The sequence below is a fragment of the Aristolochia californica genome, unplaced genomic scaffold (genome assembly GCF_029961685.1).
Source record: "Aristolochia californica isolate CCGP_79_NKW_82.1479 unplaced genomic scaffold, dmAriCali1.0.hap1 SCAF_15, whole genome shotgun sequence".
NCBI classification, from domain to species: Eukaryota; Viridiplantae; Streptophyta; class Magnoliopsida; order Piperales; family Aristolochiaceae; genus Aristolochia; species Aristolochia californica.
Genome location: NW_027181826.1, coordinates 3,005,526 through 3,019,805, shown reverse-complemented (window position 1 = coordinate 3,019,805; position 14,280 = coordinate 3,005,526). Strand labels below are relative to the sequence as shown.

At 37.1% G+C, this 14,280-nt stretch overlaps 1 protein-coding gene across 1 annotated transcript; it reads right to left on the bottom strand.

The window, feature by feature from the left end:
* Positions 1 to 5,582: 5,582 nt before the first annotated feature.
* Positions 5,583 to 11,137, bottom strand: LOC137952045 (uncharacterized). The gene is made up of 7 exons (XM_068799113.1): positions 10,909 to 11,137; positions 9,727 to 9,870; positions 9,545 to 9,643; positions 9,347 to 9,423; positions 9,019 to 9,127; positions 6,197 to 6,525; positions 5,583 to 5,782 (listed from the first exon to the last, which is right to left on the bottom strand). Exons 1-7 carry the CDS (start codon positions 10,976 to 10,978, stop codon positions 5,690 to 5,692), a joined length of 921 nt encoding a protein of 306 aa, XP_068655214.1. The 5' UTR covers positions 10,979 to 11,137; the 3' UTR covers positions 5,583 to 5,689.
* Between the last annotated feature and the right edge of the window lie 3,143 nt (positions 11,138 to 14,280).

Here is a 14,280-nt window from a genome sequence, read left to right as displayed (position 1 = left end):
TGTATAATAGAGTATTTAAAATTCAAAACTTCAATTCAAAAATCCTTAGCAAAAAAAAACTATTACACTAACACTAATGAAAAATGTTAGTATCGACAATATAAATGTAAAATATTAAAAATTAATACAAATAGAGCAAGGCTTTCAAGTCAGAATTTTGCGAAAAAAAAAAAAAACTTGGTAGAAATCTCATGGATAAAATCAGAAATAAAAAGAAAATAAAACATAAAAATTCATGGAGAGGGAAAATGCATGTGATGCCTTAATGTGGGTTGAAAAGAAGTATAAGTAAATTTTTAAAAATAAAGGCAGTTACAAAGTTACTAAGTGAGCATAAGCATCACAAATTCCCAACTTGGAGTATGTAGCCACCGTAACAACCTTTATCAAAATGTTAGTAACTTAACTTAATGTTAGTAAATAAAACATAAAAATTCATGGAGAGGGAAAATGCATGTGATGCCTTATTCCACAATTATAATTCCAGCTTGCAATTTTTCTCGAACAAAATTACAAGCATTTTCAATGTGTTTTGTTCTCTCATGGAAGACCAAATTTGAAATAATATGTATGGTTGTTTGGTTTTTACAAAGAAGTCTCATTGGCTTGGTCATAGGGAATCCAAGATCAGACAATAGGGACTTTACCCACAGTATTTCAATATTGCATGTTTCATTACTTTGTATTATGTTTCTGCACTAGATCCAACAACAACATTTTACTTTTTGCTTCTCCAAGTGACAAGATTCTTACCAAGGTATAATAGCTCGAGGTAGACTTCCTATCATCTGAAGACCTAGCCCAATTAATATCTACAAACCCTCCAATGTCAGCATGTCCATGACACTTACACTTCTTAAGATACTAAAGTATTCTCTTCAATGCTTACTAATGAGAAGCCTGAAGTTTATACATATATTGGTTGACTAGACTAATAAAGAAAATATTTGGTCTAATCATAATAAGATAGATTAATTCGGTTACCTGTCTTTGGAACCTTTTACCTTCCACAAGCATTAGGATCAATGGGAGTATCCATTGGCAGACACCAAGCATACTTGTTTCTTTTAGCAATTCTAGAACATATTTCATTTGGCACAAAATAATTTTATACCTTGATTGAAGCACTTCAAACTCCAAGGAAATATTTCTCAACCCCAAGGCTTTAGTTTAGAATTCTTTATACAATCCATCTTTCACTTGTTGCATATCACGCTATTAAAATAATATCATCTACATACATTGCCATAAGTATCACCCCCTTGTCAATATGTTTGATAAACACAAAATGATCAATGACACATCCATTAAAACCTAACCAACCCTTTTGAATTTATCAAACCAAGCTCGAGGTGAATGTTTTTGTCCAACTTCCATTGGTACCACATCGCACGATACTTCATCTTCATATTTATCGATTTGTAACAATACAACAACCTGTTCGTAACCCTTACTTCACCACTATCATTCAACTATTGCAGCTTGTATTGATGAGGGTGCTTAAGAGTTATGAACCCTATCAATCATGGAAGTACTAGCAACATTAGTGCAACTACCGCCACTGATAATAACATTACATACCTTATTTTTCACGTGGCAATGAGTGTGAAAAATATTCTCTCGCTGGACTTCTGCTTCCTCTTCTTTAGCTGACAAACTTAAGGCACGTCGTGCAACTAGTCCAAGCATCTCACAATTATCTGCCCCGAACTCCTCATCTCCGATGGGGGCATCCTCCAATGGTGGCATGTCATCAAGATTAGCTTTGTCCTCGAAATCAATTTCACCATTTTCCCGGATCACCATAACTCACTTGTTTGGACATTGGCTAGCTATGTGTCCTCTCCGTTGACATTTGAAACATTTAATCTCACTAGAATGAGTCGAAATAGGGGTTGATTTACCTTGAGAATCCATGGTAGTGGTGACTGTTTTGGGTTCGTGTTTGGCCTTGAAGGTGGACGGATTTTCTTCTTTCAGTGGGTAGTTTGACCTCCAAGATACTGCACTTGAACTCTCTGATTTTGGCCGTGTACCACCCCTCTTGAGTTGCCTCTTAACTTTGATTGTCATATACAACAAATCCTCCAATTCCACATAATGGTATATCTTGATTGTGTTAGCAATCTCTCGGTTTAAACCATTTAAAATTATGGCCATTGTCACCTCCACATTGGCACTAATCATAACCATTTTCATCTCTTTATAATAATCATCAACGATTCAATTACCTTGATAGAGACCTTGCAGCTTGAAGTATAGATCCCGATAGTAATGACTAGGTACAAATCGTCGTCTCATCACTCTCTTCATTTCATCCCAATTTTTAATAGGACAGTCTCCATTCTGCCTCCTATGGATGCACAATTAGTCCCACCACACAATAGCATAATCAATAAATTCAATTACAGCGATTTTTACCTTCTTTAATTCGGAGTAGTCATGACAATCAAAAACCAACTCCATCTTCTTTTCCCACTCAAGGTATACTTCAGAATCACTTTTTTCCTTAAAACGCAGGAATTTGCATCTTGATACTTCCTAAGTTGTTATCTACCTGATTCTTAGCTTCTCTATTCTGGCCATATCTCCTATGGCTGCCCACTGACATCCTATCAGATTCCTCATCTAAATTGTTACACCTTCAAATTCTCCAATATCCTCAACTTTCCTTTGGTGCAACATGTTCCTCTTTGAGGTGTTCGGAACAAATGATGGTTGCCCCCGTCGTATTCCTTTTTCTGCCCTATCCAACCTCCATGTATATCTTTTATAACTGCCCTTACCATTTGTCTCATCTCTCCAATTAATGTTTGCATTTGCAGATTCGGAACACCGGATGATGGAATCTCTTGATCATGCGACATGATTAAAAATCTGCAAACAAGATTAGAATAATATGCAAAAGAGAATGGGTCTAATACTCTTTTTTTTCCGAATTGACCCGGTCTAAGTAGGCCAGGGAATACTCTTTTTTTTGTTTTTTGCTTTGACCCGAGTTGGCCTGGGTTGACTCGGTAAGCAACAGAAACAAGTTCGGGCTCGATTCAATTGACCCGGTCCGATACCAGACTCAACTTGCTAGGTTGAAGAGGTGCTACCCAGCGCTGATTAAATTTTTCCTAACTTAGGAAAAAATTTAATCGGGGTCGTCTTCAACCTTCTGCTGATCCCGTACAGTGTGGAAAAAAAATCCGCTGCAGTAAAATCCGTAGTTTTGTAATTCAGATACTTATCTGGGCGAGAGCACGATCCTTCAACAATCTTCCTTTTCCTCACGACACCGAACAGAGCGAGAGATGGTCTTCGTCTTCCTCACGGAACCGAATAGAGCAAGAGACAGTCTTCGTCTTCCTCACGGCGCCGAGACCAGAGACGGCAACCCAATGGTTTTCCGAGGATAAAGGAACGTCACTTGCTCGAAAGAACTAGCCGAGAGCTCGGTGATAATCTGACGGGCTCAATGGCTGTCGTCTTCGTCGGTGACAATTTCTTTCTTCTTCTTCTTCGACAACGGCATCGAACAGTCCTCCTTCAGCAACGGCACGAATAGAGAAGCAACTAAACTCCTTCTCCTTCTCTTTCACGATTCACGAGCCTCAACAGCAGTGTCTTCTCTCTCTTTCTCTCTTTTTCTTCTTTGGCAACGACGCCGAACACTCCTCAACAATGAAGCAGTCGAGCGAGATTTTTCTTTTTTTTCTTCTTCTTCTTCTTCTCAGCAACGGCTAGCTCAATTGTTCGTTCGTTTTTTTTTTTTTTTGCTTCTTCTTTCTTCTTCTCGGCAATGGCTAGCTCAGTCCGTTTTTTTTTTTTTTTTGGGCCAAAAAAAAAACGGACGACTTTGACAAAGGAAGAAAAATAAACAAAAAAAAGATAGGCAAACCTAGTTTGAGTTACGTTAGAATTCTAATTTATATTGAGTTATCTTATATGTTAGGTTTATCTTTAAGAGTTAGAAATTTATCAAGGTTTCCTTGTGGCATTCAAAAACTGACTTATCAAATGGATTTTCCATCCTCGTTTGTGGTGTCTTCATCTTACCAAGGTTTTTGCTTTGCTAAGCAACGGGTCCCGATTTCTATCAAACTTGAAAGATCTTGGGGACGATTTCCAAATTTGGTATTAGGTTGACGTGATTCGTATCAATTGGTATCAAAGCTTTGGTTCATCCGGTTTACCTATCTTTTTTTTTCTTCATCTTCAAAGTCGTCTATTTTAAGGTTTAGGATTTCAATTAGGCTAACAAAAAAAAAATCCAAAAAATAAAAGACGAACAACTGAGCTTGCCGTCGCCAAGAAGAAGTAGAAAAAAAAAAAAAAGACGAATGAATGGGCTAGCCTTTGCCGAGAAGAAGAAAACAAAATCTTGCTCGATTGCTTCTTTGTTAGTGCCGTCGCCGAAGGAGGACGGTTCGGCGCCATTGTTGAAGAAGAAAAAAAAAAAGTTGTTGTTGAGGCTCGTGAAAGAGAAGGAGAAGAAGAAGTTTAGTTGCTTCTCTGTTCGTGTTGTTGCCAAAGAAGGAGAAGAAAAAAATTGTCGCTGACGAAGACGACAGCCACTAAGCCCGTTGGATTATCACTGAGCTCTCGATTGGTTCTTCCGAGCAAGTCTGACATTACTTTATCCTCGAAAAACCACTGGGTTGCCGTCTTTGGTCTCAGCGCCGTGAGGAAGACGAAAACCATCTCTCGCTCTGTTCGGTGTCGTGAGGAAGACAAAGACCGTCTTCCGCTCTGTTCGGTGTCGTGAGGAAAACGACGACAATCACTCGCCATGTTCGGTGCTGTAAGGAAAACGATGTTGAAGGATGGTCGCCCGCACTGTTTGGAATCAGAAACCAGGAAGAAGACGACAATGTAGATTAATGTAATGGCTTTGATACGAACCACGTCAACCCGTGACGAAACCCAATACCAAATCTAAAAATCGTCCCCAAGATTTTTCAAGTTTGATGGAAACTGCGACCCTTGCTTAACAACGCAAGAACCTTGGTATGGTGAAGACGCCACAAATGGGTATGGAAAATCCATTTGATAAGTCGGTATTGAAATCTTAATAAGTTCAAAAAAGTGAATAACTCACAATATCAACAATCATCCAAAACCTCTTTAATTTGTGTAACAGGTCCTCTATTTATAGTGTAGGACGTGTAGAGTCCTAATTACATTCGAATTCTAACTCTTAAAGATAAACCTAACATAATAAGATAACTCAATGTAAAATAGAATTTTAAAATAACGCAAACTCTATCTCTTTAAGATAAGCATATCCTGAAAAATTAACACAATCTACTAGAGATCTAATATAACTAAAATTCTAACTCTCCTTATGAGGACTCTTCTTGGCATCCCACGTTTTCATGGTGGGTCCCACCAACTCGTGCAACCTTGTTGGGTCTCACATTGTAACAGAGTAAAACTAACCCACGTCCTCATGGTGGGTCCCACCAGCTTGTGCCACCATGGTGGGTCTGACAATATAACTAAATAAAACCAGCCTTTGTTTGTTTACATCATGACTAAATTAAACTTCAAAGTTTCTATCGACTACAAGGCTAGAATCAAGGAGTATCTACTAGTGACAAAGAATGAACTCCTAGCTTCCATGTATTCAATTTGTTATGTTCCCTCAAAAATCAGTTCAAAAAAAAATGGTGAACAGTTTTTATCAGAGTTCTGGATCTACTCAATAGTATATAGAGAGGGTGCGGTGGTGTTGTAAAGTGGGGCTCTGAACTCCAAAAGACCACAGCCAAAGATCAAGCTCAACACTAAGGACCTGCACAAGAATCAAACAAGAATCATTTTAGAACTAACCAAATGCTATAAACAGCATCGTATCCCAGAAACTCACCATTACTTTCTCTTTTGAAATGGTGATTGTATTAGATAAATGCAAATTTGGTTCCAGTTAGTTGGATCATACCATCTTAGCTAAGGAGTGAGCAACATGATTCTCTTTATCCATTTACACAGAATCCACTTGAATACCCACTATTATATATTAACAAAATATTTTGATACAGGCTTTATTGTTCATCACCTTCATCTGAAGTTTTTTTGTTTAATATTGGTCTTTTTGTTTGTCATAACATCACAAAATGATTAAAAGGACTAAATCAAGCTGACCACAGGAGCAATTAGGAAACTGATGAATTGATCCACAAAAGACAAAAGATAATCAAGACTTAACCTGTTTGCCGATTTTTGATTTAATCAGATCTTTCATTTTCTCCACTGCATAAACAGAGCAAGCACGGATCTCAACTTCCTCTTCAGTGCCTGAAACTATTTCAGTATTACCATCAATCATGGTAGCTAAGGCTGGACTGTATCTCAGCACACCAAGTTGTCTCAGCACTGCTGGAACTATATAATCTGCAAATATGGTAACTTGGCCAATGTCATAGAACCTGCCATATCCTTGACCCTTGAATGCACCCCATAAATCTGCTGCAAATATTTGAGCTCTTTTATATAGAAAAATTTGGCGACCTTTGTATAACGCATGATCACGAAAACCTAACAACGAGTGATTATTGAGAGATAAGAGAAATTAGTAAGCAATAGATGGAAAAAGTTTTGACTCATGATAAAAAAATATGAAAACCTAATATTGTGTGATTATTAGGAGATGAGAAAAGTAGTAAAAATAAGTAAGAAATACATAAAGTTTTGATTCATGAATGAAGTAACACACTCAAACATCCACACAGAATATCCAGCCTCAACATGAGTACAATTGCAATAAGTACATACATCCAGCCCAGATATATATATATATATGACAGTTTTTTTTAAAAAAAAAAAGATATATGACAGAGTTCAACACTCTTAAAATACAAAATGGTTTCAAATCCAATATCTTGAAACAAGTAAGATAAGACCTGCACCTAGGTCTGCTGAGGTGCAATTTTGCACAATTGCCAGACTACAATAGACTGGAGGGTCAAAAAAAAGAGGGAAAAAAAGGATCAACAGCATGCTAAAGCAACCCATAATATTAGCAAGCCAGGACTTGACAAAATGGATTCAATGTTGTTGACATAAAAGAGATGCAAATGGCCCTTTATTGGCAAAGAGATCCACATCTCCATTGGCCAATCTAGGGTTATGAATCAGCAAACTTATTAATATTGACAGATCTGACAAAATTAACACACAAAAAAAAAAAGCATCACGGACAAAACCAAGTCTTGTAGCCAACTACATATAAGCAGTAACCTTCATCACTGACAGGAAAGGAGAATGTTCTCCTTGGTCCCTAAAAGAAATAAAACTTCCGCCATTGTGAATGTTTTTAAACTACTTAAGGCCTAAATAAAATTTAATCCTGTCTACTCATGCAAAAATCTGTCAAAACTTAAGCTACAAAAAACCCTGGTAATTCTACACGAAGAAGAACAAGATGAGCCACCCACAAAGTTGGTCTTGTTAGCATCCCTATGGGAAAATTCAACTATAAAAGCAGTCAGGAATACTCGGTCTGCAGTTTACATGATTACAGATCACCCGTCATGCTTTTTAAAAGATTTTTTGAAAAGCATCATTTTCACCAAAACCACATAATTGCCCCTCTCATGGTGAACATGTTTCTGTGGTGCCTTTTAAAAAGGAGAATCCTTGCCGATGACCAACTGAAAAGGAGAGATATGCATCCATATAACCCTTTGTGTTAGTTCTGTGGAATTGAACCGGAACCAATTGACCATTCTTTGCAGCTATTCTCTTTTGCTTCTGAATTCTGGTTCTTTTCAGAGAATAATTGGGCTGTGAATCTGCTTGCCAGCATCTCTTTCTGATCTCATTTTCAGAAATTTTCAGCTTAAGCTCCTAAGCTGGGAATTCCTCTTGAAGCAAGTAAATTAGCTGTGGAGCTGTTGGTGCTATGGTGCCTTTGGCTGGAAAGCAATGAGTGCACCTATGCTGGGAAGGTAAGTCAATTGGTGGGGTGATTGAGAAGGCTGTCCACTTAATTCTGCAATGGATGAAATTGGTGCATGGTTTTGACAAATGGCATGCGCACGGTACTCGAAAAACTAGAGAACTCTGGCTTCCCGCTCTCTCCTCAAGCCAGTTACTCATCATCTTGGGCCCCTCCCCCTGAGTGTTGAAGATCAACTTTGATGGTAGCTTGTTGGGAATCCCGCACCCCTCTAGGTATGAAGGCGAAAGAGGGACCACACGGCCACTCGCTTGTATCCTATCATGGTCCTTTAGCAGGCTCTGCATCTGCTGAGGGGATTAGTTCTTTGATAGTCTGAAAGTTTATCAAAATCATTTCTTGAAGCCAGTAATTTTAGAAGGCGATTCCAAAACAATAGTCCCTTGGGCCAAGGGTAACAACAAGTATGGTGGAGATTTAATCAACAATTCATTCGAATTGAAGACTTATCTCAGGCTTTACAGATTGAGCGGTCTCATGTCCCATGAGAAGCAAATTTAGAGGCTGATCACTTTGCTAAGTTGGGAAGTTCTCAGCAGGTCATAGTTGTCACTCTCAAACCTAGCTAACCTTTGTTTTCTCTGGTGCTCCTTTTCTTGTTGGGGCTTCTTGTCCCTGCTGTTTTCCCTCTTTTTTTCAATAAAAATTTTCACTTTTCAAAAAGAGAAGTTCTATAAAGAATTAAGAAGTTACCAAAAGACCACTTTCAAACAATAAGTAACAGTAGAAGAAAAAGATTGGTGCAGACATGAGAAGGTCTCGATTTAAGTTCAAATGCCTCTAAATCAAACAACCGGTTCAACTCCTTGAACTAAGAGTCCACAAGTTTGGTAAAATCACGTGAATTATCTCCATCTCGAACATCTGCCCATCCAACCTTACTTTTTTCTGCAGTTTTGAAAAGTATGTCTCCTACTTATTGTGTCCAAAACAGATCAAGCACTCATTCATTAGCTATAAGCTCTCAGATCACATGTCCAGATAGTGTCTCTTTAGTTACAAAAAAAAATTCTAAAGACATAAAGCTAAAAATTTTGGCCACAAGACATATCAATGTATAAACATCATACCAGGAAAATGACGAGTAATAAGGGTAACAAGTGTTGCAGCAGATCTTCCACAAGATTCCACTAGGATTGCTGCTTTTCCCTCAAAACTTTTCTCAAGTTCCGCTCCAACCTAAGTCAAACAAGGTAATAAAATAATTGGAAATTGAACGTCTACCACAGCACATACTGAAGCAAAGCATATACTGATAGTAATCAGTTAAATAGAAGCAAAGCATGAGAAGGAACTCAAGAGTAGAATGCAATTATGAGAATATTAAACACTGTGACCAGAAGGATTTTCAAGTTTAAAATGTTACAGAAATCTATGGTCCTTTACACTGTGTTGTACCTCATGCAATAAGCGAACCCTTTCATCCTCTAAAGGGAGTGGACGGGGCCAGTTTAACAACTCACGCAGCTGAGGGCCTGAAAATAACTTAATGAAGTTGTTCAACTTATGCTCTTCAGAATGAGAACCAATTAGAAGCAACAAACAAGTCCTAAGCATAAGATAAAACTGCTATATTCAACAGGTACCATACCATACCAGTGTATGTTTGTAGACGGTCTGAGTCAAAAGCAGACTTATCTTTTATCAGAGCAGCCTTTAGCCCAGAAGCCAAATCATCATAATTCAACTCCTTATCTGTTTATCACTATGCTAGAGGGAATTAATACCTTTTGCACAGAAATTGTGGTTGTTGATAAACACGAATGAAACAGTCATACCTGGCCAAAAGCAAAAGTTCAACGCATCCAAAACAAATAGGTATTGAACAGTGAGAGGTCCATTATCAAAGTAATGGGTCCCTTCAAAATTCCATTCAACTTTTGGAATTGTTCCTTGAATATCATCTACTACTTTCTCAAGCCCTACATTCACGAAATATGACAGATCATTAGCAACTTGACATATGCACAATTTCAACAGCAATTTAGATCAATATTTTACTTTTGAACTCTTCCACACAAGCTCCAAGAATGTCAGACTAGTCGTCAAGTTAACCCATCTCACAAGCCTGCCCTTAATATGAAAAGAAAAGAGACCAAAAGACACTGAGAATATTTCAAATGTATTACTAAGGAACAGAGAATGCAGCACACCTGCAGTTGTAGAATGAACTATGAAAGTTGACACAAGGTTGTGAATAACTTGCTCCACTCATCAAAATGCAATAGCCACCCGGTGTATAACAACTAAGAGAGAAAACATCTCATAGTCATAAGCCCAGATGTAGGCCTACAGTCTTAGAGAAAACAGTCCCCTCCGTGAGTACTCCACTGTCTGGGTTGGATAGTTTTCCCATATATAAAGGGAAAATTACTAGTCACAGTCCTCGTCGCTCATTAGGAGCTTCCATTGCACGAAAAATCATCTAAATGGATCAAAATCCTAAATATCCAAACGAAAATCCTATTCCATTCTCCCTAGCGTTTTCTAGTCTCGAAGAATATGCCTGCTTTTCATCACTAGGAGTACAAAAAAGAAAAAAGTGCTTAAGCCACATAGTTCAACTAACCTAATTTTCCAAACATTCTGTTATTTGCTCTTTTCCTTGTTCTATCGCATTTTGCCAAAATGGGTTCATGTATTTACCCATCCATGAGACATCACCCTTTAGAGAAACTGACCATGTCGCTGTCCTAATAAAAGGTAAGTGCCAGACTAAACCTTCGTCCACACTAGAATGACAAACCAATCAGTGGAGAAACAAGCCTGCGTATTTTTCGTTAACAACGACAAAAGCAGGCAACTTCAAACAGCCCCTTTTTTGGCTTTTGCATGCTAATTGCAGGATACGACAGCAATGCACCATAACCAACGAGAAGGAAACACAGAAATGGACAGCAGGAAAGACTTCATATTTCAAACAAAAATCTTAATGTAGAACAGAAGGAGAAGAAGAGGACCTGAAGAGTCCACAACGACGTGAGTAGAATGCGCAGCAACCCAAGCCGCGGTAGCCTTCACCTCTTCCATGGCGATTCAGACCAATTACGAACTCGTTTATGTTAGGTTTTCGTACAAGTATAGACCTTTTTAGAGCTTCCGAGAGATAAGAGGGGCTCTTCCGAGTTTTTCCATCTCCCGCTTCGGCCTCTGCTGACTGCTCCGTTTCTCCCTCCTTTCCCGCTTGTTCCGAACACAACAGTTTTCCACTTTCCTGGCTTTCGTCGCTTGGACCACCTGAGTTCTACCATTTTACGGTAGGAAAATTATTAGCTAAATTACGAATGGAGGCTTACAGTTTTAGCCTTTATAAGCAGTATTATCAACTAAGCACCGAATCGGTTAAGTGGTATTTTTGTAATTGTAATAGAATATCCTTCGTTCGCCAAAAAGTAAGATTTTTACACGCGATACACCCACGTCCACGTTGGCTGCTGCGCCAAATGTGTGAAAAGTGAAAACACTGAACCAGGAGTTGCAAAGTAACACTAAAAAGCCCCGGGCGGTTGACCGCAGCCACAGACCACCGACAGTCTCACCGACTATAAACTTGAGCTTACCCGTTTACCCGTTTATTAAACGAAACAAAATCGGGTACTACCTATCGTAGATTTGCTTACCCGATTAACTAATGGTATTATTATAATTTTTACTGTATTATAAAAATACAGTAAATTTTTTTTTCAATTTTATATTTTTTATCTATTTTATTATTTTTTTCCTATTTTTTGTTTAATTACCAGTTTATCCAGCTTAAACAACGAATACCTTCAAAATAATTGAATTAAACAGATATGAAATACCAGAATGATATATTGTACAAACTTATTTCATTTCATCCACATAACGTCGCAAGAGGAAGTTGGAAAATAGATTTAAAAAATAAATAACTTACATGGAAGTGAAGAAAAATTGGGGCAATCAGTGTCGCCTCTTCCTTTATATATTCGATGGTAATTTTTTAAATAATTAGTCGCAAAATTAGTTTAAATAATTTTCATATTTATAGAGTTGCTATTTTGTCATGTTTTTTTATAAAGTACTAAAGTTAGTGCTTTTGTTCTTATGTATAGCCTCGTGATACTCATGTCAAATATGTAGATAAAGACTTTGGGTTGCTAACATCTGGCAATCCCTTACCATAAGACTTGTCGACACCTGGACAAAACAAATGGAATGGATTTCCACCCTCAACTCATTAGAGGTTTTTTTCCAAACCCATTAGATTGAAACTTGGAAAAATGAGACAATCTTTAAGATAGGATGTCATTAAGTATTTGAGAACCACACAAAAGCAAGATGACAACAAAGTCCTAAAGTGATTGTCTATTAATTTAGTCACCTTTCTAGAAAGCAACACAAGCCTTCAAGTGCAACCCCTGATCATTAAAGTAGGTCATGTCATGGGACCTAAAGCTCCACCCATATAGAGGTGGATTCCCCATCCCTTACAATCTTACAAATATTAGACTAAACAATACTAGATATCACTATTTGTTGGAATGTGTTATGAGATTCTAGACAAAATGTTTCATTAGAGATGTGTAAAGCTTGAATACCTAGTCACCCTTGTTCAATTGTCTTACACACATTAACCTATCTTACAAAGTGAAACCCCCCTTTTTTTTGTTATTTGCTCCATAACAATGAAAATAAATTTATGCCCACATGGTACTTGAGGGAAGTTAGTAGAGCATATGCAAATCATTGGTTGAAAGATATTTGAGGATACCCTACCTAAAGAAAGAAACACCCTTAAATAGTGCAGAAGTGTTGGATTTTATGGACCAATAAAATTTCACTAATTATTTTGCTGAGTAGAGCGATACTTTAGGTTAAGCAAATCGTAGATTTGGCAATATGTACTACTAACCCCGATTCTCCTATAGATTTAGAAATAGTATCTAGTGGGAAAAAAACATAGACATGTAGTTATCTCAACAAATATAAGGTTATCGTTTGCAAATGACAATAGAGGGATTAGAGATTCTAGCTCCTTTAATAAAAGTATTATTTAGAGGTTACTTTAAATTGTAAGGAAATCAACATAACAATATATATGATAAAGAAGCACGCGACTAAAAAATTACCTTGCCTAAAGCCCCTCTCCAAGCGCAGTGGATAAGACAAAAATCTTGTAACAAGGACTATATAGGGCAATATTTTTATATTAGTTATTACTACACGAGTTTAACAACAATGCAACCGTATTGTTTCAATATATGTTCTAGAAAATCATAACTAATCAAGTCATAGACATTAATGTTATCGATTTTAATGCATAATGACTTATTGGTAATTTTGTTTCTATTAATATTTTATCATTTTCAATATTGTTGGTAAAATTTTTTGTTACAACCATTCTTTTTTGGAGTTCAATCTCTAGGTTCAAATAGTGGTCTTGACTATCCCAAACTTGTGACACAACCTAATTTCCTTATTGTTCTTACATGTTTATTAATAAGATCAAACTAAACAATTTGAGACCATTCTTTAAAGATAGTTTGCAAGAATTCAAGGTCCTGAACCGACATTGCTTCAAACCTAAATGGTCCTGTACTCTAATGAGACAAAACTTGCACAACCATCAACACCAAAACATGAATTAGAGGGCACTTGACATTGATATTTAAGTTGAATTTTAGGAAATATATCTATCAGGAAATTTAAGTGCTCAAGCAAACCCCCTGTGCTCATTGGACCACACAAAGCGTGAATAACAAAACCCTAAATCTAATAGGTTTCAACTCGAAAAAAAAGAGCTTATATAAACCTATGTGCCTTAAATTTTATATCAAAATTCTTACGAGAACTTAAGCTTTAGTATCATTTGATGAATATTTATAAATATTGTCAATTTTGATGCCATCTAGACCATGGATGATATAAATATATACTAGTAAAATAAAACTTAGACTTAATTTATTTTTTAGAAGTAAGGTGGTAACAAACTCCTGTGATGGGGTTGATTTTTCAACCATGTCCCCATCTTACAAACTTATCCTCTCCCAATCTTGTGTTAAGGTCGATTTTGCAACCTTCTCACTTTGTAACCCTATTTTTGCCCCTGAGGAGGGTTAATTTCCAAATTTCACTTTATCTTGTCCTATATAATTTGTAAAAAAATAAATAAAAATTAAAATACCCAATTAAAGATATGTAAAGCTATAGTTTATAAAATAGCAATCTCTTTGTGCCTTGTAAGGTCAAATAGTAGCTTGCCCGTGGGATCCTGGTTATCCAACTCGGTGAGCCAAGTCTTTGTTCTCTTTTGCAAGTCGTCTTGTTGGATTTGTGTTTTTTTTCCGGGCAGGATTCAAAATTTGCTACCA

What these genes read in the sequence shown, in the direction of transcription:
- LOC137952045 (XM_068799113.1), bottom strand. Translation starts at nt 10,978, where the DNA reads ATGGAAGAGGTGAAGGCTACCGCGGCTTGGGTTGCTGCGCATTCTACT. An exon ending in GGGTTCGCTTATTGCATGAG is followed by an intron (nt 9,128 to 9,346) that starts GTACAACACAGT and finishes TGTTTGACTTAG; the next exon opens with GTTGGAGCGGAACTTGAGAA. An exon ending in AATCAAAAATCGGCAAACAG is followed by an intron (nt 5,783 to 6,196) that starts GTTAAGTCTTGA and finishes ATTCTTGTGCAG; the next exon opens with GTCCTTAGTGTTGAGCTTGA.